Source organism: Hyalella azteca, unplaced genomic scaffold (genome assembly GCF_000764305.2).
Source record: "Hyalella azteca isolate HAZT.00-mixed unplaced genomic scaffold, Hazt_2.0.2 contig14421, whole genome shotgun sequence".
Taxonomy (NCBI): Eukaryota; Metazoa; Arthropoda; class Malacostraca; order Amphipoda; family Hyalellidae; genus Hyalella; species Hyalella azteca.
This window is the reverse complement of record NW_025944307.1, coordinates 51,078-76,129: the sequence shown is the minus strand read 5'-3', so window position 1 is coordinate 76,129 and position 25,052 is coordinate 51,078. Positions and strand designations below refer to the sequence as shown.

At 37.7% G+C, this 25,052-nt stretch overlaps 1 protein-coding gene across 1 annotated transcript; it reads left to right on the top strand.

The window, feature by feature from the left end:
* Positions 1 to 1,204: 1,204 nt before the first annotated feature.
* Positions 1,205 to 25,006, top strand: LOC108666616 (translation initiation factor IF-2, mitochondrial-like). The gene is made up of 14 exons (XM_018153527.2): positions 1,205 to 1,715; positions 2,714 to 2,813; positions 3,182 to 3,362; positions 4,306 to 4,466; positions 5,392 to 5,568; positions 7,597 to 7,646; positions 8,535 to 8,705; positions 10,107 to 10,247; positions 10,628 to 10,756; positions 11,301 to 11,380; positions 20,944 to 21,064; positions 21,955 to 22,123; positions 24,075 to 24,218; positions 24,766 to 25,006. Exons 1-14 carry the CDS (start codon positions 1,338 to 1,340, stop codon positions 24,939 to 24,941), a joined length of 2,178 nt encoding a protein of 725 aa, XP_018009016.1. The 5' UTR covers positions 1,205 to 1,337; the 3' UTR covers positions 24,942 to 25,006.
* Positions 25,007 to 25,052: the final 46 nt, after the last annotated feature.

The window sequence follows — 25,052 nt, the reverse complement described above, 5'->3', positions numbered from 1 at the left end:
CGCCCCTGTCCCCACGGGGGTGCTGGGTGTCATCCCTAACGCCTGTCCCCACGGGGGTGCTGGGTGTCATCCCTAACGCCTCTGTCCCACGGGGGTGATGGGTGTCATCCCTAACGCCCCTGTCCCCACGGGGGTGCTGGATGTCATCCCTAACACCCCTGTCCCCACGGGGGTGCTGGGTATCATCCCGCATCAAAGGGGCTCTGCGATCCCTGGGAGTCCCGAGCAGTCAGTATATTTCCCTGCATTTGTTATCTAGTTATGATTTGCTTTAATTTCGAATTTGATTATAATTACTGATCCTGGAATATTGTGGTTGAAGAGGCAAGAACAAGACCGGAAGAAAAGATGACAATAATGTCTTCTAAAATGAAGACTAGCGGGCAGTTAAGAATATGTAACATGCAGCGAACCTAAGGTACGATGTTTATAATCTCCTGAAAGCTATGGTGCAACTCGGCCATGGTACCAGATTTCTTATCGCCGCTTAAACAAAGATGTTTCGTGTCGCCGACATGCGGAAGAGACTCTCCATCGTTGACGCTCTGAGTATGAATGAGTTTTGATTGTACTCGATATATTCATGCTGAGATATAAGTACGTTTAAGATAGATTTGCTTCCCACCATGCAGACCGAAGAAACCACTATACTCACTAGCTGCATCTAAGTCACTACGGGTAGAGCTTTTCAGCAGAGCAGATTAAGACTTCCTCGTAAAAATCACTAATTTACAAAAATTTGTGGCATTCATAACTTAACCTCGTGCTCAGCGGCGACACGACTATTTTGTACTAAAACGTAAACCGAAAAGGAAACAAAATTTCAACTCCCCGCAGTATAAAAAATCCTGCGGGGAGTTGGAACGAAGTTTTTTTTTTAAAGGAAATACGGAGCACCTGGTGCTGGCGAGGTGTGGACTCTGTTGTCTGACTTACGCGGCAATACCTCTTCCGACTACCGGTCGACCTCTTCATTCATGAACCCAAATTATTATTTGAAAACTAATGATTCCGCATGCTGCTGGTGATTTCTGATAAACAGAGGCAATTAAAATTTGAAAATTATACATGTTTTCGAATGAATTGGCTTCGGTGATTTCGCGAGGATTCGCTATTTCGTGAAGTCAAGCATTTCCCAGTTCGATATAATTGACATTTTTACTCATTATTCAGTTATATATTGTATGACTTTTAATTCGCATGAATCTCACTTCTTTACAGATCATTTCCTTCATTCACTTTCCGGGCTCAATTTAGCTATAGCAATCCACCAGCAAAAAATAATGTTAATAAATCGGCCATGAAATTTGTTAACAACTAACTCTAGTCACTTCGCGATGAAAGTGTTCGCATGGAGCCAGAATATCTTAGCTGTAAAGGACGCTGTATTTGGATCACGGCAGATCTTTTTCCATAGCAGCATCTCTCTGTTATGCTCAAGATCTACTCTATTTAGATGTAATAGAACCGTTATGGATGGCGTCCGCTTCTATCACAAGACCTATCACAAATGTCTGCCCGTGTTTAACCATAGTATATTTCCCGTGCACCATGCATCAATTATTGAGAACGGCATCAAGACTTGTAAATATTTTTCCAGCCGTTGTGGGTCATTTGTTACAAGCGTGGGCGGAAGAACGGACTCGGTTTGTTTATATGTTGATTGTTGCTTCTATACTTCAGCCAGAGGATCTTCGCGAAGTTCCAAAATGAGGGTAAGTCAAACACTGTAATATGAAACAGATATTCATGCTGCTAATAATTATAATTGATGAGTAGCTCTAGTAATATTTTTATCAAATTGTCTAGGCAATGCATCCCAAAATGATAGCAACCTCATTTTAAGATCAAAGGCTCAGTTACAATCAACCTAATGCGTGAAGATTCTATGCATTTATATATGCTGAAATAATTTCTTAAAAAACATTCTGGATATCTTCTCATGTTTCTCCTACTCTAGCTAAAGCCATTTCATTGATAAACCTAGGACCCTGCTATCAAAAATAGCCGCGAGCTCGTAACTCCGTCAGCCAATGACTGACGGCTTTTTAGGCCAAGCCCGCCATTCACAGAAAAGAAATGGAAAACTTAGGCCGATACGTTTACTAGGCTGCCTGCTAATGTACTAAATCCACTACGTGTACTAAGACCGCTACGTGTACCAACTCTGTTGCGTGTACTAACTCTGTCACGTGTACTATTAGGCCTCTACGTGTACTAACTAACTCTGTTCCGTGTACTTAGGCTACTACGAATACCTAGGATACTTTTACCTAGACCACTTCATGTACTTAACACGTTGGCTACGATTGCTTCATCTTGTACTATTATTTCATTTTTAGTACCGTTTTTAAACAGTTTTGCCAGACGGTCATTTTTTCAGGACAAATTCTGCGATTTAGTTTTTCTCAATTGCGTTGACCGGCTAAAATTTATGATAGGGGTACTTCCTAATTAAATTTTAAATACTGCAAAAAGAAAATAAATGGAATTTTTATAGCGGAACCTACAAATAAATTAGTATATATTGAGTTGTCGGCCTTTTCTTGGCCTTTTTTGTTCTCGGATTTGGCCGATTTTAGGCAACCTTAATTATGTATCACTACGTCCTGGAGAAATACATTTCATGGTACGCATATATCCAACTCCGTAGTCAACGTATTAACGAGATGTAATAGTGCGGCCCTTGTTGCCTGACGCTCGTGTGCCACAGGCCCCGATACCCCTGAAGAACAAAGCGAAGCCCGTGCCCGTCAAGGTCTGGAAGGGCATGACTGTCAAGCAGTTCGCCGCCGCGCTGGAGAGAGACGTTGGTAAATGCTTAGAGAACCCTAGACAAAGTCAACAAAATATGCTAACGAAAATTTCATCGTGTATTCCATTTGCGAAATCTTGGATATGATTTTGTGTTATTCTGGTAGGTAGAATTGTTTTTAAGTCGAAACTAGATGACCAGGTTTAAGTACTTACTATGTAAATCTATGTGGCCATGCATAACATTCTACTCCGTCAATATTTTTTGAAACATTCAGACTGAAGACAAAGATTTATCTGCTATACTTTGAAAATTTTGACAAAGATTTATCTTCTGTACTTCCAATTGAAGCCTAAAATTTTGCCACTGTATTTCCAACTGAAGCCAAAGATTTTCCCCTGTATTTCTCTCGGTGCCCACGGCCAGAAACGGTACTGGAAATCTTCGGGTTCATCGAGACGAGCGTACCGTTCCGGTCCAGGGGAGCGAGCGTCACGGACGTGGCGGTGCTGACGCGGGCGTCGCAGATAGCGGGGCGACGCGCGATGGTCGTGCCTGATCCCACCGCCGCGCCCGCCAAGAAAAGCTCCAAAGACGCCTTCAGGAGGTAATATGGGGCATATAACCTACATTCAGGAGGTCTTGTGACCCTTACTCATGAGGTCTTATGACCAATATTCAGGAGGTCTTATGACCCAGATTTAGGAGGTCTTATGACCCATATTCAGGAGGTCTTATGATCCTTATTCAGAAGGTCTTATGACCCAGATTTAGGAGGTCTTATGACCCATATTCAGGAGGTCTTATGATCCTTATTCAGGAGGTCTTATGATCAATATTCAGGAGGTCTTATGACCAATATTCTGTAGGTCTTGTAACCAATGAACGAGTCATTTTTTGATAGAACAAGTTGTATGTTTAGAAGATTGCATTTATTTCAGAAGTTACGTAGAGAAATGCCACGTTTGGTAGATGAAATACACGTTTGTAGTGTAATATTTTATTGAAAATATGAGCAGTTGCAGAGTTGCAACTTCACCATAAAACTGATTCTGAAATATTTTTCTTTCTGTTAATGTCAGAATTAAATTTATTACGCGATACATTTCAATTAATAACACGCGTTTGTCGGTTCTCCTGATTTAATATAAATTAAGAAACACCACAATCCAGCATCATGGTTAAAAGCTATATTTATAGCACTCTAAGAAGTGAAGTTAATCTATGCGAGTTCGACATCGCAACGAATTGGCTCTTGTGAGGCTGTGAGTGCGTATTTGTCAGCCGTTGTTAATGATATTCGTATCTAAAAACCTTGTAAATAGATATATCTTGTAGGCTTTAAAGCGATTCTATTGGTAAATTAAAAAATATTACACAGTACTCACTGCAGTGAGTGACAGAGAGCGCACTTTTTCGTCGACGAAAACGTGAAGTCACGGACAGACGGACGGACATGACGAGCACAATAGGGCATTTTTTCCATAAATGAGAAAATGCGCTAAAAATACTTAGAATGAGGTATCACTGTAATGCTGAATGTAAATCAGGCCTGCAGCGACCGCGGCCGAGCTGGTGCCGAGACCCCCCGTGATAACCATCATGGGGCACGTCGATCACGGCAAGACTACGCTCCTCGACGCCCTCAGGAACTCAAAGATCGTCGACTCGGAGTTCGGGGGAATCACGCAGCACATCGGGGCCTTCCAGTGTGAGTTGTGCGTCGAAGATGCGGGTATTGGCATCTAATTAGTCGTTAGGAACAGCGGCGTTATGCCCTCTAGTGTGAGTTGTGCTTCGAAGATGTTGGTATTGTCATCAACTTCGAGATCAGGAACAGTGGCGTTATGCCTTCTAGTGTAAGTTGGTGTGCAGGGAAGCTGCTGGTATTGGCATCGAATTAGTGAGTAGGAACGGCAAAGTTTTGCCTTCCAGTGAGAGTACTACAGCTGAGAAGCTGGTAGTGTTGACATGAACTTAATGGTTCGTATCAACCGCAGTTTCAGTTCCAGTGCAAAATAATTGTTATTGTGTAAGTATCGGAACGAAGTACATAGAATCGGGTGCTCTAGTGCAAGTTTGATTGCATTTGATTCAATATATTGGCCAAAACCTTACTTTCCGTGATGTTATGAATAGTTCTATCTTTCTCAGTGAACGTGCAATATTCGTATAATATGTTTAGTTATTTTCTCGCGTGGTTAGAAGCAAATTTACCGGATTGGATTGGTATTATCGCCATCAACATTGACAATAATCTGTAATGATGTCGCTGCCGTCGGGTTCATCATCAACATTAATTATAATTTGCTTGGGCAAGGTTTCAAGCGGTAGTATAATATTGGTATAAAACTGTTACTTTCCATCTCACGGTATCGTCTAGTTCCAGTCTGGTCTGCCGGTGTAGCTTAATATTATCTCAATTAACAAGTAATTAGAATTGTCATCACCATTAATTTGTCATAGTCTCGCTGCCGTCTGGAGCCGTCATCACCATTAATCTGTCATAGTCTCGCTGCCGTCTGGGGCCGTCATCACCATTATTGTCATAGTCTCGCTGCCGTCTGGGGCCGTCATCACCATTATTGTCATAGTCTCGCTGCCGTCTGGGGCCGTCATCACCATTATTGTCATAGTCTCGCTGCCGTCTGGGGCCGTCATCACGGTGCTGGACACGCCCGGGCACGCCGCGTTCTCAGCCATGCGCGGCCGTGGGGCGACCGTGACGGACATCGTCGTGCTCGTCGTGGCCGCTGATGACGGCGTCATGCCGCAGACCAGGGAGAGCATTGACCACTGCCATAGGGCTGCTGGTGGGTCTAGCTTAGCATTCTATGTCACTCTAAGAATTGGTACTATGGCCGTATAGCTATGCAACTCATCATCATTCTATATAACTCCAGGAAATGATGCTTCGTCCGTATTATGGTATAGCTATACAATTTATCATCGTTCTATATCACTGCGAGAAATGATACTATGTCTGTATAGCTATGCAATTTATCATCACTCTATATCACTCCAAGAAATGATACTTCGTGCATATAGATATACAATTTTTGAAGTAATGTGGGTCATTCTGACGCAGTTTTGTTGGAAAGGAGGGCGAATCAGTGATACGTGAATTATTTTTACTATGTGAACAATATCACACATCTATTTTCTGAGTGGTACCGGTATATATAGTTACGAACTTGAACTATTGATCTGGAAAATTTGTTGAAACATTAAGAGTTTGTCGCAAGTCGAGAGATGCGAGCTTGAAGCATTGATAATAAATATTTTATACCGCACTTATAGTTTTAGGATTACATATGTAAAAGTCTAAAATGTTTAAATCCGTTTATTAATTGTCAGATTTTTTATGATGGTTCAAGGGCCTCTATATAGAAATGTCATTCAGGACTGTTTCTTGTCTTTTTTTCATTGTTAGAATAAACCTTAGTTTCCGATGACATATTATTCTGAATCAAAATCATTCGTAATATGCATGGTAATAAATTTTTAATATAAATGCAGAGAATGTTAGAAAAAGAAGACACATTTCATTTTTGAGCGCATGTTTTGATTATCAAGCGATGTTACCGATTGTTTTCCGCGGCTTATAACTTGAAGTAATTACGAATATTTATTAGACTTTAATTGTCCTAATACTAGTTCCTATACATTAAAACTAATACTGCCTATATTTGCATTGTTGATATTAACGGAAACTAAAATGATTAAATCACGCGTGCTGATCCTGTATGTCAAAATCGGTCCAAATAAAGTGTCTGCGAGGCACAAGTGGACTGCCGGTCTACGATACACTTTTGATTTATGCGATGTAGAACTGTTTATTAACTGAGACTTATACACACGTCTCACTTACACGTAAGCATTGTATATCACTCAGAAGAATTGATCGGTCTTGTCTTGTTGTTCAGATAGTAACACGCTTTCTCCACGTAGCACAGATACGCTTTTCTCCAGCGAAACTGAGTCAGGATTATCCACGCAATGGCAAAAAGTACGTTGTTATTTCGAGAAAATGTCAATAATTTCTCGTAATTGTATGCGTATTAATTGTCTTCATATTTTACAATAGCCATAGGCACCACATATCGTTTTTATTGTTTCTTCATAAACAAAGAGTCGGGAGGAACGTACCCATGCATTGCTCCTATACATACTTGATTTGTCTGCTTTAAAGCATTTAATTTAGCGTGCCTCAAAAAGAAATGGAGGACAAACAAGGGTATAAACTTTTTCTCATAATGTTCCAGTGTTGTACATCAAACGCACAATTATGTACAATAATCAATTACTTGCTGTACTTGAAAATGGGGCTTATTTCGTAATCAATATTCTAAGACGGATGATAGTGTTAATTCGCATTTTCTCTATTCAATTTACCACGTTTAACTGGGTTAATATATTTCATTTTCCAGAATTCATAAAGATGACTTTTTCCGTATTGCAAGTTTTAATGATCTTTTTACATGAAGAATTAAGTAAGCTACGGTTTTCATGTTCCTTTATGTTGATAGGTCCAGTGTTGTCTTGGAACCGTCTTGCCCACGCTCCTCTTCCTCTGCCATTCTTCCTGTAATTCAATACAATTCATTAGACAAACATGAAAATATTACCAAAAATCATCGTTTAGAGTTTGAGACCAAATTATATAGGAACTTATAAGGTAGCAAATGCACACAAAAAATCCGTTCAAACTGTATTAGCAACTCTTACAAGGTGAATGAATTCCTAGTCTGAATACTCGGCGTATTAGAACTGTATTACGAACAGAGTTGTAATTGAAAGCATAAGGATGTGCAGATAATTTTTCTTCTGTACCCACGCAGTGCCCATGGTCGTCGCCCTCAACAAGATCGACAAACCTGATGCAAACGTCGTGAGTAAACTCGCATTGAGTTTTATCTTTACATATTTCTATATGCATTTAAGTGTTGATGTACTCGCACTGTTAACGCACTGTTTCATCAAATGTACACATCATAAATTTATTTCTGAACTTGAATTTTTTTCGGTGTCATTTCTATAGCACTGCTGATGAATGACACAAAAATATTTGCGATAATTTCCACCATTACGCTCTTGGTATAAAAACAAAATTCCCATTGTTCAATTCTTCATTCACAGTATTATGCTGGTTATTCTTGAATATATTTTGTTTCAGGCTTCTTTGATGCAACTCAACTTTTAATTTAAAACTTTTTACAACACTTCTCTTTAACTTCACTTCTTGTTTGTCTGTCTGTCTGCTACAAATCTTGTAATCGAAATTTAATACACTTCTACTTATCCTATTGATCTGAAATTTTGCACACTTGCTTAAAGTTGGAGACAATGCATGAATCAAATGTCGAAATAAATGATTTTTAAAATTAAAAAAAAAAAATTTTATATATTAAAAAAATTGAAAAAATAATTTTGTCAGTTTCATGTCCTATACATATTGCTTTTATTAATTTCTATCACTGCTGATGAATGACACGAAAATATTCGTGATAATTCCCACCATTACACATTTGATATAAAACAACATAGTTTCCATTATTCAATTCTCCACTCGCACACAGTATTATGCAGGTTATTCTTGAATAAATTTTTTTCAGGCTTCCTTGCATGATTCAACTCAACTTTTAATTTAAAACTTTTTTAAACTTAACGAACTTAGTTTTTAATGTCCAGTTCTTCATTCACGATATTCTCCCATGTTATTCTTGAATATATATTTTAGCGCTGGCAATCCTACCACTTTGACCCCATTTGACGTCAGGAGCGCGCACGTGCTTCCTTACTGAACGCCGGAGTGCAACTGGAGGACCAGGGCGGAGAGGTTCAGTGCGTGGAGATCTCAGCGAAGCTCGGCAGGAACATCCCCGCCCTTAACTTCGACAGGCAGATGTGTGTTTTATCTTTAGAAGGATTAGCATCCTTTTGTCTTCAGGCACGTTCCTTCTTTGTGTGCTAGGATTCGTCTCATCATTTTCGAGTCCGCAAGAAGGATGAATTTTTTTTTTTGCTTCCATGAAATTTAATCTTACTCTAAGAATTTGTTCATTAAAATTTGATCTTTTATCATTTTTTTGCGTGCTAAAAAATCCATAATAAATTTTGAGTAAAAGTCAATCTTGTTCCCTACCCATTGTATTTAATTACAATATTTTACGGACTTCAGGCTGTAATTTATCTTGACGATGTTCGAAAAGATAGTGGCGATATTTTCGAATATTTCAGTGCATTATTATTGCAGTCCAATTGTATTTTTGTTTAATTGGGGTGTTGAATTATTTCTATAAACAAACGTGATGTCAGCTTCATTGTGACTGTAATAAAGTTTTATAATACAAGTTAATGAACTATTATGAGTTTGCTTATTGTAGAGGAACTTGCATGCTCGGCAACAGGCAAGCACAACTGCTGGAGGTGTTGTCACCACCTGCAAAGCAAAGGCTCCTTGCTGTGCATATACTCATAAATAATATGCGTTTAAAAATTGCTTTTTAAAGACAACACTTCTAAAGAATCCAGCGTCTTAGATGTTACACATGTACAATGAAAAAAAAAAATTTAAAAATTACTTTTTAAAGACAACACTTCTAAAGAATCCAGCGTCTTAAATGTTATACATGTACAATGAATTTCTAATTTTATTTTTAAATGATAAAAGTCAATTTTCAAAAAATTTGTTATTGAATTTTTTTTTATTTTAAATATTATTTATTCGGTCAACTGATTCAGGCACTGTCTCTGACTTTATGCAAGTGTGCAAAATTTCAGATCGATTGGACAGGTAAAAGTGTGTCAAATATAAATTATGAGATTTGTAGAAGACAAAATAATTTTTTATTTATTTTTAATATTGAAAAAAAAATTAATTTCTAAATTTATTTAGTATTCTCTCAATTAATTCATGCATTGTCTCCAACTTTACACGCAAGTGTGCAAAATTTTAGATCGATTAGACAGGTAGAAGTGTTTTAAATATCGATTATAAGATTTTAAAAGACAGACAGACAAACAAGAGGTGAATTTAAAGAGAAATCTTGTAAAATGACTGGAGGTGTCATTGTGTGCAATGTACTTGTGTGACGCACTTTCTTAACTGCAATACAGGGAGCCAGGGAGCGGACGTAGAACGCATGTGCTTTTTCAGGACAAACTAGGTCAAGATGACTCACCTATGGGCGGAAAAATGGTTTATCACGATTTAAGACAAGTTTCCCTTATTTCTATGAGTGAGGGTAGTGACAAGCCTGGTTTTGGAAAAAGTCCCCTTGATTTATTTACGTGCAGGTAGTGACAAGTCTAGTTCTGGACAAAGTCCCCTTGATTTATTTACGTGCAGGTAGCTACATGCTTGGTGCAGCGCGGTACGTTACGTGCAGGTGCGCTGCTCGTGGCAGGCACGGCGTCGTGTCGTGTACGTGTCATGCACGACGAGCACGAGCAGTTGGTGCACGCCGCCCCTCCCTCCATGCCTGTACAGGTACACTACTTATCAACCATTTCTCTGCTTATAAAACTTATATACTTTTTACCAATATCAATTTCTGCTTCTAACATATATGCTTTTTACCAATAACAATTACTGCTGGTAGCATACATACTTTTTACCAATATCAATTTCTGCTTGTAACATATATACTTTTTACAATATCTATTTCTGCTTGTAACATATATACTTTTACATATTTTAAAGCTTTTGTGCAATACATGAGGTGGTGCCGTTGACATTGTTTACCTGCTACCTTGACGGTGGGTAAAATGTAGCATGGAGGCCGTTAACCTGCTAACTTTATGATGGTTAACCTATTAAGATAACGGCCGGTAACGCGGTAACATACCGGCCGGTAACGCGCCCCGCAGGTGGCGGGCTGGAGCGAGCTGCCGAGCGCGGGCGACGAGGTGCTGGAGGTGCGGACGCGGGCGCGGCAGAAGGAGGTCCTCGCGTGGCGTCTCAAGGAGCTCAGCGAGCGCAGGCTGCTGCAGGACAAGGTGGGCGCTGCAGGACAAGGTGGGCGCTGCAGGACAAGGTGGGCGCTGCAGGACAAGGTGGTAAACGCCTTCATATACGCACTCTTCTTCGTTACTCGAATGCATAACTCAATTTATGAATTAGTTTCCGTTTGATTTACTTGTGTACAACGCGCTTCGTAGTCAGCGGGATACTCAGTGACAGGCTGCGGACCGCCAGCGTGAACACAACCTCTCCCTACGCGGTCTGCCCTAAAACTGAATCCCGTACCACTTGACCGACGAATTGAATAATGAATGTTGGCAACCCTAGTCAGCATCTCTTTATATTTCTACTATTCTTTCATAATGCTCTTTTCATTGTTATTTAATTGACCATTCATTCGTTCATTTTGTACGCATATCTTGTGAAAATTAAATTAAAGATAGTTATTACCCACAGGTTTTCTAATATTCTTTCATAATGCTCTTTTCATCGTTATTTAATTGACCATTCATTTTTTCATTCGTTCATTTTGTACGTATGTCTTGTGAAACTTAAATTAAAGATGGTTATTACCCACAGGTTATCGTGGAGGCGAAAGCTCAAGAGCATCAAGAAAAATACAAGCAGCAGCTTGCAGAAAAGAGAAGTCGAGGTATACGGTGAGTACGCGTATAATTGATACTCATTTCATTTCTTCTTCTATATATCTTAAAATGGCTGATGTCCTCTTAAGTCACTGTTCTGTGAAATTTTATGTGTACGCATATACGCCGAAAAATCATTAAAAGTGTTAAGTTTAAAACGATTTTTAGCGTTTTCTATAGTTCAATTTTATGAATAATGGGGGAGGATAAATTGGGCATGTATTAAATGAAAGTCAATTGTTTGTCGCAATATTCTATTTGTAAAGCTCTGTAAATTAAGGCAACAAGTTCACAGCAAAAGCTCGTGCCACAAGATAGCCTTATTGTCGTCGATAAATTTTATTCGAATTCGTAGATTTTGTGTGACTCATCTGTTTTTTGATGAGGCAGATAGGCCTGTTTCTATGATGCAAGGAAGCGCGCAGCTGGCAGCTTGCGCGGTTGCCAAAGGCCTGCCGCCGCCTGCGGTAGCCAGTGCCAGTACGGCTCCCGCCGCGAGCGGTTGTGCACAAGTTGCGCTCAGCAGCCCGCTGACTGCCGAGTTCTATAATTAGATTTATTTGCTATTGTGCTCGCCTGAAACTGAGTGACTCATTTCAAAGTGAGAGAGTACTCATTCTCGGTTCGGAAGGTATATATAAATTTCTATAAAATGACACTACACATGACTATATTCCATAGTGAATTGTACAAGTTTATCTATAGCATTCACTAGAACATGTGCTGTCAAAACTTAAGTTAAGAGATTTTGGTGTTGAAAAGCCACATTCTTTCTTGTTTATTGCTAAGGCTTGCTCAGTCTGCTCCGGTGTAAACGGTGCAGGGCAGTCGCACTTGAGGCCACCGTTGTATATCAGGCATTGGTGCTGCACGTAGTGTCCGTTGTCGAGCAGCGTGTTAGCGTTGCTGTGGTTCACCGGAATCTTTCTACTTTTTCTGAATAATTCACTGAGTGGTAAATCATCACTCAATAGGAAGTGAACGCTGTGAGCATAAGCAATACCACTCATCACGTGAGACACAGCAATGTGATAAGTTCCCTCCGAAAAGATCACAGGAAACCCAAACTTTTCTTTGTCGATGCTAATTTTTTGCAGACCATTTATTCTTTTTCGCTTTGTGACGAGTATGCGAGTCGCGGTCGATTTAGCAAATTCTATATCTTCCACGTAGAAAAAGTTGAATTCCATGAGGTCATCCAGGTTGAGGTCACAACGGAAGTTACCGAACCAGTCATGACAATCTGCACTTGCTTTTGTTATTGTCACTGCTCGAGCCCATGCGTAACTCCCTTCAACGATGGTGGTTTTGTAGATGGGTGTCACTGGAGCTGCGTAGAAACAATCTTCTTTCACGCATCTCTCAAAATCATGCAAGTGCATCGTTCTTGAAATTGAATAACATTGTTCGTATGTAACTTCCGTGAGAGGTTTGAGCGAGGGATGTAATCTGTATTTTATTCCATGCATCTTCTTCCAGCCTTTTGTTGGTCTTCTCGTTTTGGTTTTTGTCTCTGCTTGGGGCGCTGCATATTTCGACCCACCGCGCACATGTCCTGACTTGCCTGCGAATCTGTGGATAATAAGTATAATTAATTTACAGCATCAGCAGTCTCAATTTTCTAAAACAGAAATTCAGTCATACGAAAAAAATGTGCATTAATTTTCATATTGAACAATATTCCAGAACAAAAAGGAATTAATTGTACTACTTCAAAAGAAATCGCTGTGAAACCTAAACCCAAATTTGGGAGGGAATTGACATCTGGGCGCCGGAACCAAATTATTGCAGATATTAATGCTTCGACCTGCTGAATGCACGCCAGTTTACACTGCAAAATTGAAAATAATTATTCACATACACAGCCATGCTGATGCGCCGCCGTCGTCGGCCGCCGCCACCCAGGCATCGCTGTGCCATAGAGGCCCCGGAATTACGCAGAATGCAACCAACGTTCTCTGAAAAGTGTGGTCGTCAGCATTTCTTCTCTTGTTCGAAATTTAGGTCAGATCTGCCCCAGCTGTTGTCTTTTGCTTGCCACTATTGCCGCTATGTGTTCACCGGATGTGTCCTCGATCACTTCAAGACAAAGAGGTCTGCCTATAGGCTTTTTTCGCCTCCACGCCTTCATTGCCTCCACGCTTCTTACAACATTTCTCTTTAACATCACTTCTTGTTGTTTGTTTGTTTGTCTGCTACAAATCTTATAATCGATATTTAACACACTTCTACCTCTCCTATCGATCTGAAATTTTACAAACTTGCGTAAATTTGGAGACAATGCATGTATCAATTGAGAAAATAGATAATTAAAAAAAATCTATATTAAAAATAATTGAAAAAATAGTTTTGTCTGCTACAAATTTTATAATCGATATTTAACACACTTCTACTTGTCCAATCTATCTGAAATTTTGAACGCTTGCGTAAAGTCAGAAACAATGCATGATTCAATTGACAGAGTAAATGGTTTTCAAAATTTAATTTTTTTATGTATTAAAAATATTGAGAAATTAATTTTTTTAATATTCGAAAATAAGATTAGAAATTCATTGTACATGCTTGTCATTGAAGACACTGGATTTTTTAGAAGTGTTGTCTTTAAAAAGTAATTTTTAAATGTATATTATTTTGCCTCTACCCTCATACGGGCCCCACTTGCACTTAACCCCAAGCTTAGGTTATCCGAAATCAGCGGCAAGTTCTGAGGCGTTCAGAGCTCAGCCCGCACGTCCGCCTCTGGAGGCGACCAAAAACAAACTGAAGTTTCGCGTAAACAACACGTATGAATATGTCGTCACGATACGGGAGAGAAAATTAACGTGACGGTAAACATCATGTTCATAGCATGGTGATAACTAGACATTATCATATCATAGTGATAACAAGAAAGATAAGTATAATCATGGTGACAAAATAATTGAATATTATTATAACAAAGTTAAACCCGCGTTATTATGATGATAATTTGCGTTTAAAAATTACTTTTTAAGGACAAAACTTTCAACGAATCCAGTGTCTTTGATCTTACACATGTACAATGAATTTCTAATTTTATTTTCAAGTGTTGAAAAAATAATTTTCAAATTTTGTTAAGATACAAATTTATAATCGATATTTAACACACTTCTACCTCTCCTATCGATCTGAAATTTTACAAACTTGCGTAAATTTGGAGACAATGCATGTATCAATTGAGAAAATAGCTAATTAAAAAAAATCTATATTAACAAAATTGAAAAAATAGTTTTGTCTGCTACAAATTTTATAATCGATATTTAACACACTTCTACCTGTCCAATCTATCTGAAATTTTGAACGCTTGCGTAAAGTCAGAAACAATGCATGATTCAATTGACAGAGTAAATGGTTTTCAAAATTTAATTTTTTTATGTATTAAAAATATTGAGAAATTAATTTTTTTAATATTCGAAAATAAGATTAGAAATTCATTGTACACGCGTGTCATTGAAGACACTGGATTTTTTAGAAGTGTTGTCTTTAAAAAGTAATTTTTAAACGTATATTATTTTGCCTCTACCCTCATACGGGCCCCACGTGCACTTAACCCCAAGCTTAGGTTATCCGAAATCAGCGGCAAGTTCTGAGGCGTTCAGAGCTCAGCCCGCACGTCCGCCTCTGGAGGCGACCAAAAACAAACTGAAGTTTCGCGTAAACAACACGTATGAATATGTCGTCACGATACGGGAGAGAAAATTAACGTGACGGTAAACATCATGTTCATAGCATGGTGATAACTAGACATTATCATATCATAGTGATAACAAGAAAGATAAGTATGATCATGGTGACAAAATAATTGAATATTATTATAACAAAGTTAAACCCGCGTTATTATGATAATAATTTGCGTTTAAAAATTACTTTTTAAGGACAAAACTTTCAAAGAATCCAGTGTCTTTGATCTTACACATGTACAATGAATTTCTAATTTTATTTTCAAGTGTTGAAAAAATAATTTTCAAATTTTGTTAAGATACAAATTTTTTGTAAATTTTCAAAATTATTCATTCTGTCAACTGATTCATGCATTGTCTCTGACTTTATGCAGGCGTGCAAAATTTCAGATCGATTGGACAGGTAAAAGTGTGTTAAATATCGATTATAAGATTTGTAGCAGACAGACAGACAAACAAGAAGTGAAGTTAAAGAGAAGTGTTGTAATAAATAACATACGTTTAAAAATTACTTCTTAAAGACCACACTTCCAAAGAATCCAGTGTCTCCAATCTTACAGATGTACAATGAATTACTCAGCTAATTTTCGAATACTAAAAAAATTAATTTTTCAGTTTTTTTAATATATAAAATTTTTTTTAATATATAACTTTTTTCAATATTATTTATTCTGTTAATTGATTCATGCATTGCCTCTGACTTCACACAAGTGTGCAAAATTTCAGATCAATTAGACAGGTAAAAGTGTGTCAAATATCAGTTATAAGATTTGTAGCTGTCAAAATTATTTTTCCATTTTTTTAATATTGAAAAAAAAATTTAATTTTTAAAATAATTTATTTTATCAATTGATTCATGCATTGTCTATAACTTTACACAAGTGTGCAAAATTTCAGATCGATAGGATAAGTAGAAGTATGTTAAATTTTGATAATAAGATTTGTAGCAGACAGACAAACAAACAGACAAGAAGTGAAGTTAAAGAGAAGTGTTGTAAAAAACAAGAAATAAAGTTGAAGAGAAGTATTGTAATAAAAAAAGGTACTATTCATTTTTCAGAATAGCATAAAAAAATTTATGGATATCATCATGATAACAAGATAGATTGAAAATATGCTAATAACCAATTTATATTCATGCCATAATCATCACGAAGCAGATTATCTATAGTAAAACAGCTCTAGATTTTTTTACAGACAAAAAAAAAATACAAAAAATCTCTCTTCCAGATGTTTTTAGAGTGGCCCATCCCTAAATGTTTCTATAATGCTTCATTTTTATATGGCGATTTACTAATCCGCTTTTACATGTTCATGAGTGATCAATCTCTAGAGGTTTCTAAGGTGTCCCATCACTAGATGTTCCTAGAAGAACCAATCGAAAAGTATTTCTCTACACCGTTACATCCTGTGGGTGCCCGAACACGTGCTCAAACGTGTGCGTTTCACAACAGAAGCATGCGACTAGAGATGATCGCTTAAAATTAGTAAAGATCATCTAAAATGTGAAAAAAGCGAGTCGAGGATGTTTACGCGATCAAAATTTTATGAACTTCCTGGTTTAAAAATTTTTTTGTTAAAAAATGTTAAGGATTTTCGGGAAATTTTTAATCAAATTTGTAATTTTCAAATCACAAATCAAAATTTGGTTGTTAAGGGTGAGTTTAAATTGAAGAAAATAAATTTAATTTCTGTATTTCAAATTACTTCTTGAAGAAACGTCCCTATAATAATCGCGCTCCTGATGAAAATAATGTAGTGCGCGATAACATTTTCACTTGTTTTAAACTTTTTAACAAATTCTTTAATGCATGAATAATTGAATGAATGAGGAAACTTGCCACAGAAATTATCACAAGAGAATCATTTTGCTCGATTTATTCTAATGCACATTATCTTCACTCAAAAATTGTAACGAAAAATGTCTTTTCTATTTTAAAACACTGAATAAATGAAAGCACAAAATAGTAGTTCCTGCCTCACCTCACCTGTAGGTGATCTCGTGCAGTCCACATGTTTCTGCTACAGCAGCACATTTGCTCTACCGTCCGTTGCTACAGCTCACACAACACTGAGCAAGTCTGGAACACGTGCGGCTGAACTCCGAGGTCCGCGGTCTCACATTTCACAACGCGGGAACCAATGAGCGTCCGGAAATTTCAGGTCACTTCGAAGAAACGATTACAAAAAACGTGGCTATCAAATTTCGTTCTTCGACTGAGGACATTTTTTAACACGTTTTTCTTAACTTAGCTTCGCGTTTGTTTGTTTGTTTGTTGTTAACATTGAGAACGAAAATTAGCCCACTTCTGATTGCTCTAGAGATCTGAAATTCGGCATGCAGGCCATTTTCGCTTAACAATTTCAAATACAATCATAAAAACTAGCAATTAGAGACCTAAATTAGCTTAATTGAGTAAAGTATATATATATATTATATATATATAGTATGACGTGCGGGCGCTGACGTTATAGACGAGCAGGCGCTGACGCTGCGTATCATCGATACGTACGTCAAGTCTTAATCGTTTTTCTTGTGGACCAAAAAGTAGAAAATAAAATACTTAAAAAAAAACTTAAAAAAACACGTTTTTCTTGTGAACTAAAAAGTAAAAAATAAATTATGGCTCGCCCTCAAAAAACGTGTGTCGGGCAGATTTACGATTAAAGCGAAAAGCACACAACACACGAATTTTGGAAATTTGATGGTGAACGTACAGCCCGACCCACGTTTTTGGGGGGGAGCCACAATTTATTTTCTACTTTTTAGTCCACAAGAAAAACGTGTTAAAGCGAAAAGCACACAACACACGAATTTTGGAAATTTGATGGTGAACGTACAGCCCGACCCACGTTTTTTTGAGGCGAGCCATAATTTATTTTTTACTTTTTAGTTCACAAGAAAAACGTGTTTTTTTAAGTTTTTTTTTAAGTATTTTATTTCATTATGAAAAATATTCTATGTCCATCAAGTAATATGTATGAAATAATAAAATAAATCTTTTGATACATTTTAAAAATGTATTCCATGGAAATACCATATTAATCCTGCAGGGAATTTAGAACTGTGCCTAATTTATTTTATGAACTTCTGAGATCGCATCGGTTTATGGCTTCATGAACAAAGAGCTTTTCGGCCACTCCTATAAATGTGAAAGAATTTCTTTGTTCAAAACGAAATTCTCTGTTCCTGCGCCAAATTAAATTCGATCGAAAATATTTTTGGGCCCAACAATATGGCGATGGTTTGAGTACGATTTTTAAAAGCAACATGTTCTCTTTGGATGAATATTGAGATAACATCGGTTTCACTTGAAAATTCCATTTGTTGTAAGATGGGTTTATTTTCTTCATACTTGTCATTCCTTTATTCCTGGGGAAATAGTTTTTGTTTCTAAATTCAAGCGCCGGTCAAGAAATTCTGGTCGATATATTAATATTCACGAGAAACTTCACTTGTATTTCTTGCGTGTGCTCAGCTGCTCCTCATACTAGTCATACATCATCCGATTCTTATGGGAAATAAAAGCTGTCCATGTTTATGCTATAATTTCATCGATGCTATTTAATTTACAGTATATCTGCTATGATTTTAAATACTCGGCTGAAGACAAAGTCGAATAGGAAGAGTATCAACGGCATTTATATTTATCTGTTAGAGCAAGTTATATGTATGACTTCCTTGTGGAAATTCATTCTGTTCATAGAGGTCACTATAATTCACGATAGGTTTACCAGTTGCGTATATAAATTGTCTTGAATCGATTTCCCGTCATACTTTTCGTACAGTTAATAATTAGCGCTCAATAACGATCAAATTGTTCATCCTTACTGTCGCCTTGCTATTAATTTTACTTATCCTGTAGAAATATTGCTTCTTCTTCTTTGACCCGCCTTACTCTGCATTTAATTACTTTAAAGCGAATTCCGTTATTGCTGTTGATTAATTCGTTCATCGATTGATATTTCGTGAGCTTAAGATCAATCACTTTTTATGTGACTTGTGAACGTTCGTGAGAAAATCCGCCTAAATTTTTGTAACGGAGAAGTTCAGAAAAAACGGTTGGAACAATTCTCTAATAAAGAGTATTTTGTGACTGCGCATAGCTGAACTGGACATTTATAATGATACGTTTTTGATGACGATTAAAGTTCAGAGGCCCAAGTGATGCATTTGGTGAACAAAAGTAGAAATCTACATCGCGCAGATTTACTCCGCTGCAGGGGTAATATTTTAGCTCCAAAACGTTGCCTTTACATTATTATGCTACGTGATAGCCCGAGTTCGCTAACATTATACTTCAGTTGTACTCTAACTAACCCCAGCAAGATTGGGATTGAGCTCTAATAAAGATGCTATCACGCGAGTAAATTACTTGGCCTGGTAGTCAGTGTGTCGTCGGCGTTCGTGGTGGGTGGTGTTCTGTGCAGTGCCGGTGACCGGAAGATATTTTGAGAATTTCGTTTTTTTTTTTCTTGTTCTAGTTATTTGTGTTCATTTACGGTGTTGCTGAATTGTAATAATCGAAGTTTATGGTTTCTTCAGACTAATAATAGATAGTATTATGTATGATCCCTTTATATTTTCTTTTTGGTCTTTATAGAAAACATATTGTGTAGGCTCTCATGTGGATAAAAGAGTTTTGCCCGGCCTAAGCAACTTACTTCATAGAAGTGCTGGGGGAGCGTGACTCCAGAAAGTTTACATCAAATTAAGTTAAATTTTTTACTATTTTATTGTGTAGTACAAGAGTTTCATTTGTCAAGGAGTTAACATATGAAGGAAAATAGTTCATTTTCATCTAACGTTCGAAGAATGTGCTCCCAAGATTACTTGAAATAATTTAAAGAAAAAGCTTTTATTGTTCTCTCATTACAACACTTCTCTTTAACTTCACTTCTTGTTTGTCTGCTACAAATCTTGTAATCGAAATTTAATACACTTCTACTTATACTATCGATCCAAAAATTTTCACACTTGTGTAAATTTGGAGGCAATGCGTGAATCAAATGTCAAAATAAATGATTTAGAAAAAAATTCTCAATATTAAAAAAATGAAAAATAATTTCGTCAGCTACAAATCTTATAACTGATATTTGACACACTTTTTCCTGTCTAATTGATCTGAAATTTTGCATACTTGTGTGAAGTCAGAGGCAATGCATGAATCCATTAACAGACTATATAATTTTGAAAGAAAATTATATATTGAACAAAATTTTATATATTAAAAAAATTGAAAATTTAATTTTTTTAATTCGAAAATTAAATGAGAAATTCATTGTACATCTTTAAGATTGGAGACACTGCATTCTTTGGAAGTGTTGTCTCTAAAAAGTAATTTTTAAACGTATATTATTTTAAGTTGAAATTGGTAATTCTTTGCATTGATATGAAGCTTTATGTTATAATATTGGCCCAACTATAGCAAATGTTTTTTTGATTAAAATAATTACCATATTGCAATTAAATTTAACTCAGTGATGTGTTTCCATATTTTTTGATCCGGGCATCAATTCCATATAACCTCTGTAGTTTTTCCCCTTCTTTTAATTACGTGTAATGGTCAAATCATGTGGTCATGTCTCCAGCTAGTAATACCTGTATTATTAATTAGCCGTCAGGCCTTTCACCAATTCTGAAGATTGTAGAATTTTCACAGCTTGTTGCGGGTCTTGAACATGCAACTCACTGCTCTAATTTGGCTTCAATTAACCGTCTGGCCTGCTCGCCGATTTTGACCAGAAATGTCACAGGGAGCTGGGATCGAAACAGCAACTCGCTATCGAAGCCTGGTGCTCTGAACTGTAACTACCAAGCACCCTACGCACCAAAGACACCCGTAAGCGATTGCTTGATGAAGTTTCTTTTAATTACAGTTTCAGCTACCGACTTCGGACTGGCTTGCGTCCCAAGGAGTATGACACCAGCGAGACCGGCCCGCGTGTGGCCATTCTGCTCAAATGCGACGTCCAGGGATCACTGGAAGCCATCATGCAGGTCAGCCTTCCTCACTCCACTTATAATATTGCGGACCAACTGCCCATTAGTTGGATTTACGTGAGCGAATTGCTTCTAAAAAAAAGTAAATATCATGAGACCAGCAAGTGAGTAGTTTGATTTAAGTCTATGAAGTTTATACCTCACTTTACCTACTCAAGATATTGCGGGCCATTTGCCCATTAATTATTACTCTGTGAATGAAATGTTTGCCATTTCTGTTTTGAAAGTGAATGTAAGATCACATTATTCACGTAGCATAACCGACAACATGGCAGCAAGTTCCAATAACATCTTTAGCTTGAGTGATTAATCGGATGACTGAGTACTAACTTTTAATAATTTTCGATGGTGCGACCCGTTTTAAATTATGGCTTAGCTATGAAATTTAAGCCATCTAAAAATTAACAGCTTAATTGAAAGCTTACTTAATTGAATTTGTGAATAAAACCCTGATTTCCATGGAACAAACTCCATTTTGAAGAAACACTTGAACGTTTTCAAGGTCATGTTAACATAAACATGTCTTATTGTAGGTATGTTTTATTTATGTAAAACTAGACGTGAAACTCTGACTTCACATAATTCTTGTCCGGTGTGAACGTTTCTCCAGTAAGTTATTTCATGTGCAAGTTATTTCATGTAATTCTTGTCTGCCATAAACATTTTTAGCGACAATCTTCTAATCTATTTTCATATAACTCGTGCCTCATATGACCGTTTTTTAGCAACAGTCGTCTGATATATTTTCATGTAATTCATGCCTCATATGAACGTTTTTTAGCAACAGTCTTCTAATCTATTTGAATATAATTCATACCTCAAATGACCGTTTTTTGGTAACAATCTTCTATTCTATTTTAATATAATTCATACCTCATATGACTTTTTCAGCAACAATCTTCTCATTCAACGTGAGCAACGACCGGGCGGTGGAAGAAGCCATTGAACGCTCCTCCGCATCCATCGTACACACGAACATCATCTACAGGCTCGTCGAGCATCTCAGGTCGCTCATCTCCAAGAAAATGCCCACGCTGCCTCAGGAGGAAGTCCTGGGTGAGGCATCCTACTTGGGCTCCATGTGTATAGTTTTGCCCGCTAGCTCTACATTTTAGGAATAGAAGTGGTTCCATATTTCTCCGCATTTATTTTCTTTGTGGTGGAATAATTTAGTGATATAAGTATTATTATTAGTTAATTATTAGTATTAGATTAGATAGTGATATTTGTAGTAATAGATTTTCTGGCGCTGCAGGAAACACGGAGATTTATTTCGCGTACAATGGACAATCTTCGATTACATTGAGTCATCATCGGGTTTCTTAAGTGGTCAACTTTGGCCTCATTAGGGCATGTGTTCAAAAGCCGCTTATCTCTCCCCTGAGCAGACATTTAAACCACCATGTCACGTTCAGCTTTTCTGCTGCATCGCTTGAAGCTGTGATCAGCCTAGGAGGTGCTTCTGTCACCACAAATCTTCAAACTAATTATATACGGTAACAAAATCGTTCAAATCTCGCTTGCAACTTCTGTTCTGCGTTGTATTCGTTCAACGTTTGCAGCTCGCTGTCTTGGAACTTCGACTCCTCTCTTCTAACTAATCCCTCCCACACCCAACAGTTATGTTCCACTCCTGATCTCTCCTTCAACGCTAAACGCGACAGTATGGCCGGGATTACCGTGAGGATGTTATGCGTTCTTTGTTCCCTGACTTGACGTTTTGAGTTGATAAATTTAGTGGACTTAACTAATTGAGTTGAAGAATACAGCGACGTGTTCTCCCGCAAGGCCAGAGCTAAGAGGATATCGACAACTTACCCTGTGTAGATTACGAGTTTATGCCTTGTTTCAGCTGCCGCGCCTGATTGTTAGCCTCCTGTGTAAATAAGTGCCGAGCCTGTATGTTCCACAAACCTATGATTCGCCTGGTCTTCCTTTCATTGTCAGGTTCGTTTTGTGTTGGGGGAAGTTTCACTCGAAGATTCATTGGGGTTCGCATCATAGGAGATTAATCGAATTTGACAAATGTTACACATGCACATATCTTGGATCTGTGATGTTACGTGGTCTCCTAAAGTCCTGATATATGGTCGGATTACGTTTGGTTCGTCTGCGGTCATAAGTCCGAGTCACTTAGAGGATAAAGGAAATCGTTTGAAATATAATGTTATTCGTCCTTTATTTGTGCTCAGCGAAGAAAAAGAGAGCGGTGAGCTGGCGGCGAATAGGAGTGATTTTCGCTTCTGTATACAGAACAGAAGACTTTCGCTTCTGTATATTTACCTGCGTATTGATGATGTTCCCTATTTACATTTCTGGTTTCCCATGCATTCACTCCTAGTGGTTTCTTACTTCTCGTTGTTTGAAACGTGGCTAGGTGTCTAACTTCGAAGCATTTGTTGTTTTCGAAACAAAATGATTTGAAACGAAACTTCATCTAATTTTTAATTGGTAAGACATGGGACACATGAATTAGCGACGATCTTTCATTACCTTTACGTGAAAGTGAATTTCTCAGGCGAGAAAGTTTTTTTCTGTTAATATTACCATTATTACACTGCCATTATTCAGTATCAGATGCTCATTTATTTGTGCGAGGACAATTTACCTTGCCAATAATTACTATCTGCGAATATTTTCAGTATTTATCATTATCATTAATTGGATGCCACTCAGCAGCTACTGCACTTAACTCGCCGCCGGTCAATAAAATCCGTATAATACTGGCAAGAAGTGTGAATTGTAGGGTTCGATTACCACATATCAACCGAGATGCTTTTTCGATCGCTCTAGAAAGTGATGGCTCGGTTTTGCCTAGAAAATAGATCGTTTCTATTGAAGGCCAGCGACATGAGTACGGTAGGAAAGTTAGTGGCATTGACTGTAGCACACGCAATTGTCATAGTAGCGTCTCATTGACTGTAGCACACGCAATTGTCATAGTAGCGTCTCATTGACTGCAGCACACGCAACTGTCATAGCGTCTCGAATTCCTCCTGACGCTCAGGAGAGGCTGAGGTGCTGGAGCAGTTCATGGCGAGCGACGGAGGCCGCAAGAAGACGCCGGTCGCGGGCTGCCGCTGCGTCAAGGGATCGCTCAAGAAAGATGAGAAATTCAGGCTCTTCCGCGACGGCCAACTCATTCATGAAGGTTCGCTTAGTTTCTTATTATGTTAAGAGGAAATGCAATAGGTATTTCCTTGTTGAATATTCACTGAACCATAAACCTGTTCAGTAGTGGAACTGAACTGTACACGTATCTTATTTTACAGCAAATCATTACTTTCCAAGGCAGAAGTCGAGTGCCCCACAAATCTAGGATCTGTTTTAATTCATTCATTTCAGAATAATGGGAATAACTAATATTGTTTCTCTTTTCAATCGTTTTAATTATCAATATTTGATACGATGATGTTCTACGTAACCTCTAATCCAAATATTGGTAATGAAGTCTACTTCAAAGTTACATATAACTTTTCCAAGTTCAACAAAATACAAATCGAATTGAATCAAGGTTGCCCTATATCAAATGGTTTTACGAATTACCATTCGCATTACCGTTCTATTGCTTCATTGTTTTTAATTTTTTGCATGACGTGCAAAAATTAATAGCTCCTGACCTACTAATGTACCACCTTGTTCCTCGTATAAATTAATAGCTCCTGACCTACTAATGTACCACCTTATTCCTCGTACAGGTCCTCTGTCATCCATGCGCCACGTCAAGTCTGAAGTCAAGACCATCGCCACGGACATAGAATGTGGCTTGAAATTCGAGGACCGCAGCATCCAGTTCCTTAAGGGCGACAGAATTATTTGCTACACCGTCCATCAGCTCGAGCAGGAAAGTGACTGGCGTCCTCCAGGATTTTGAAGTAACAATTCATTATCGTTGTGAATAGACTTGCAATAAGAGATTAAACAATCGCAGAAAATTAATTTGAAATTTTTTTTATCGCCTAATCAACAGCCATCAAGAATTTAG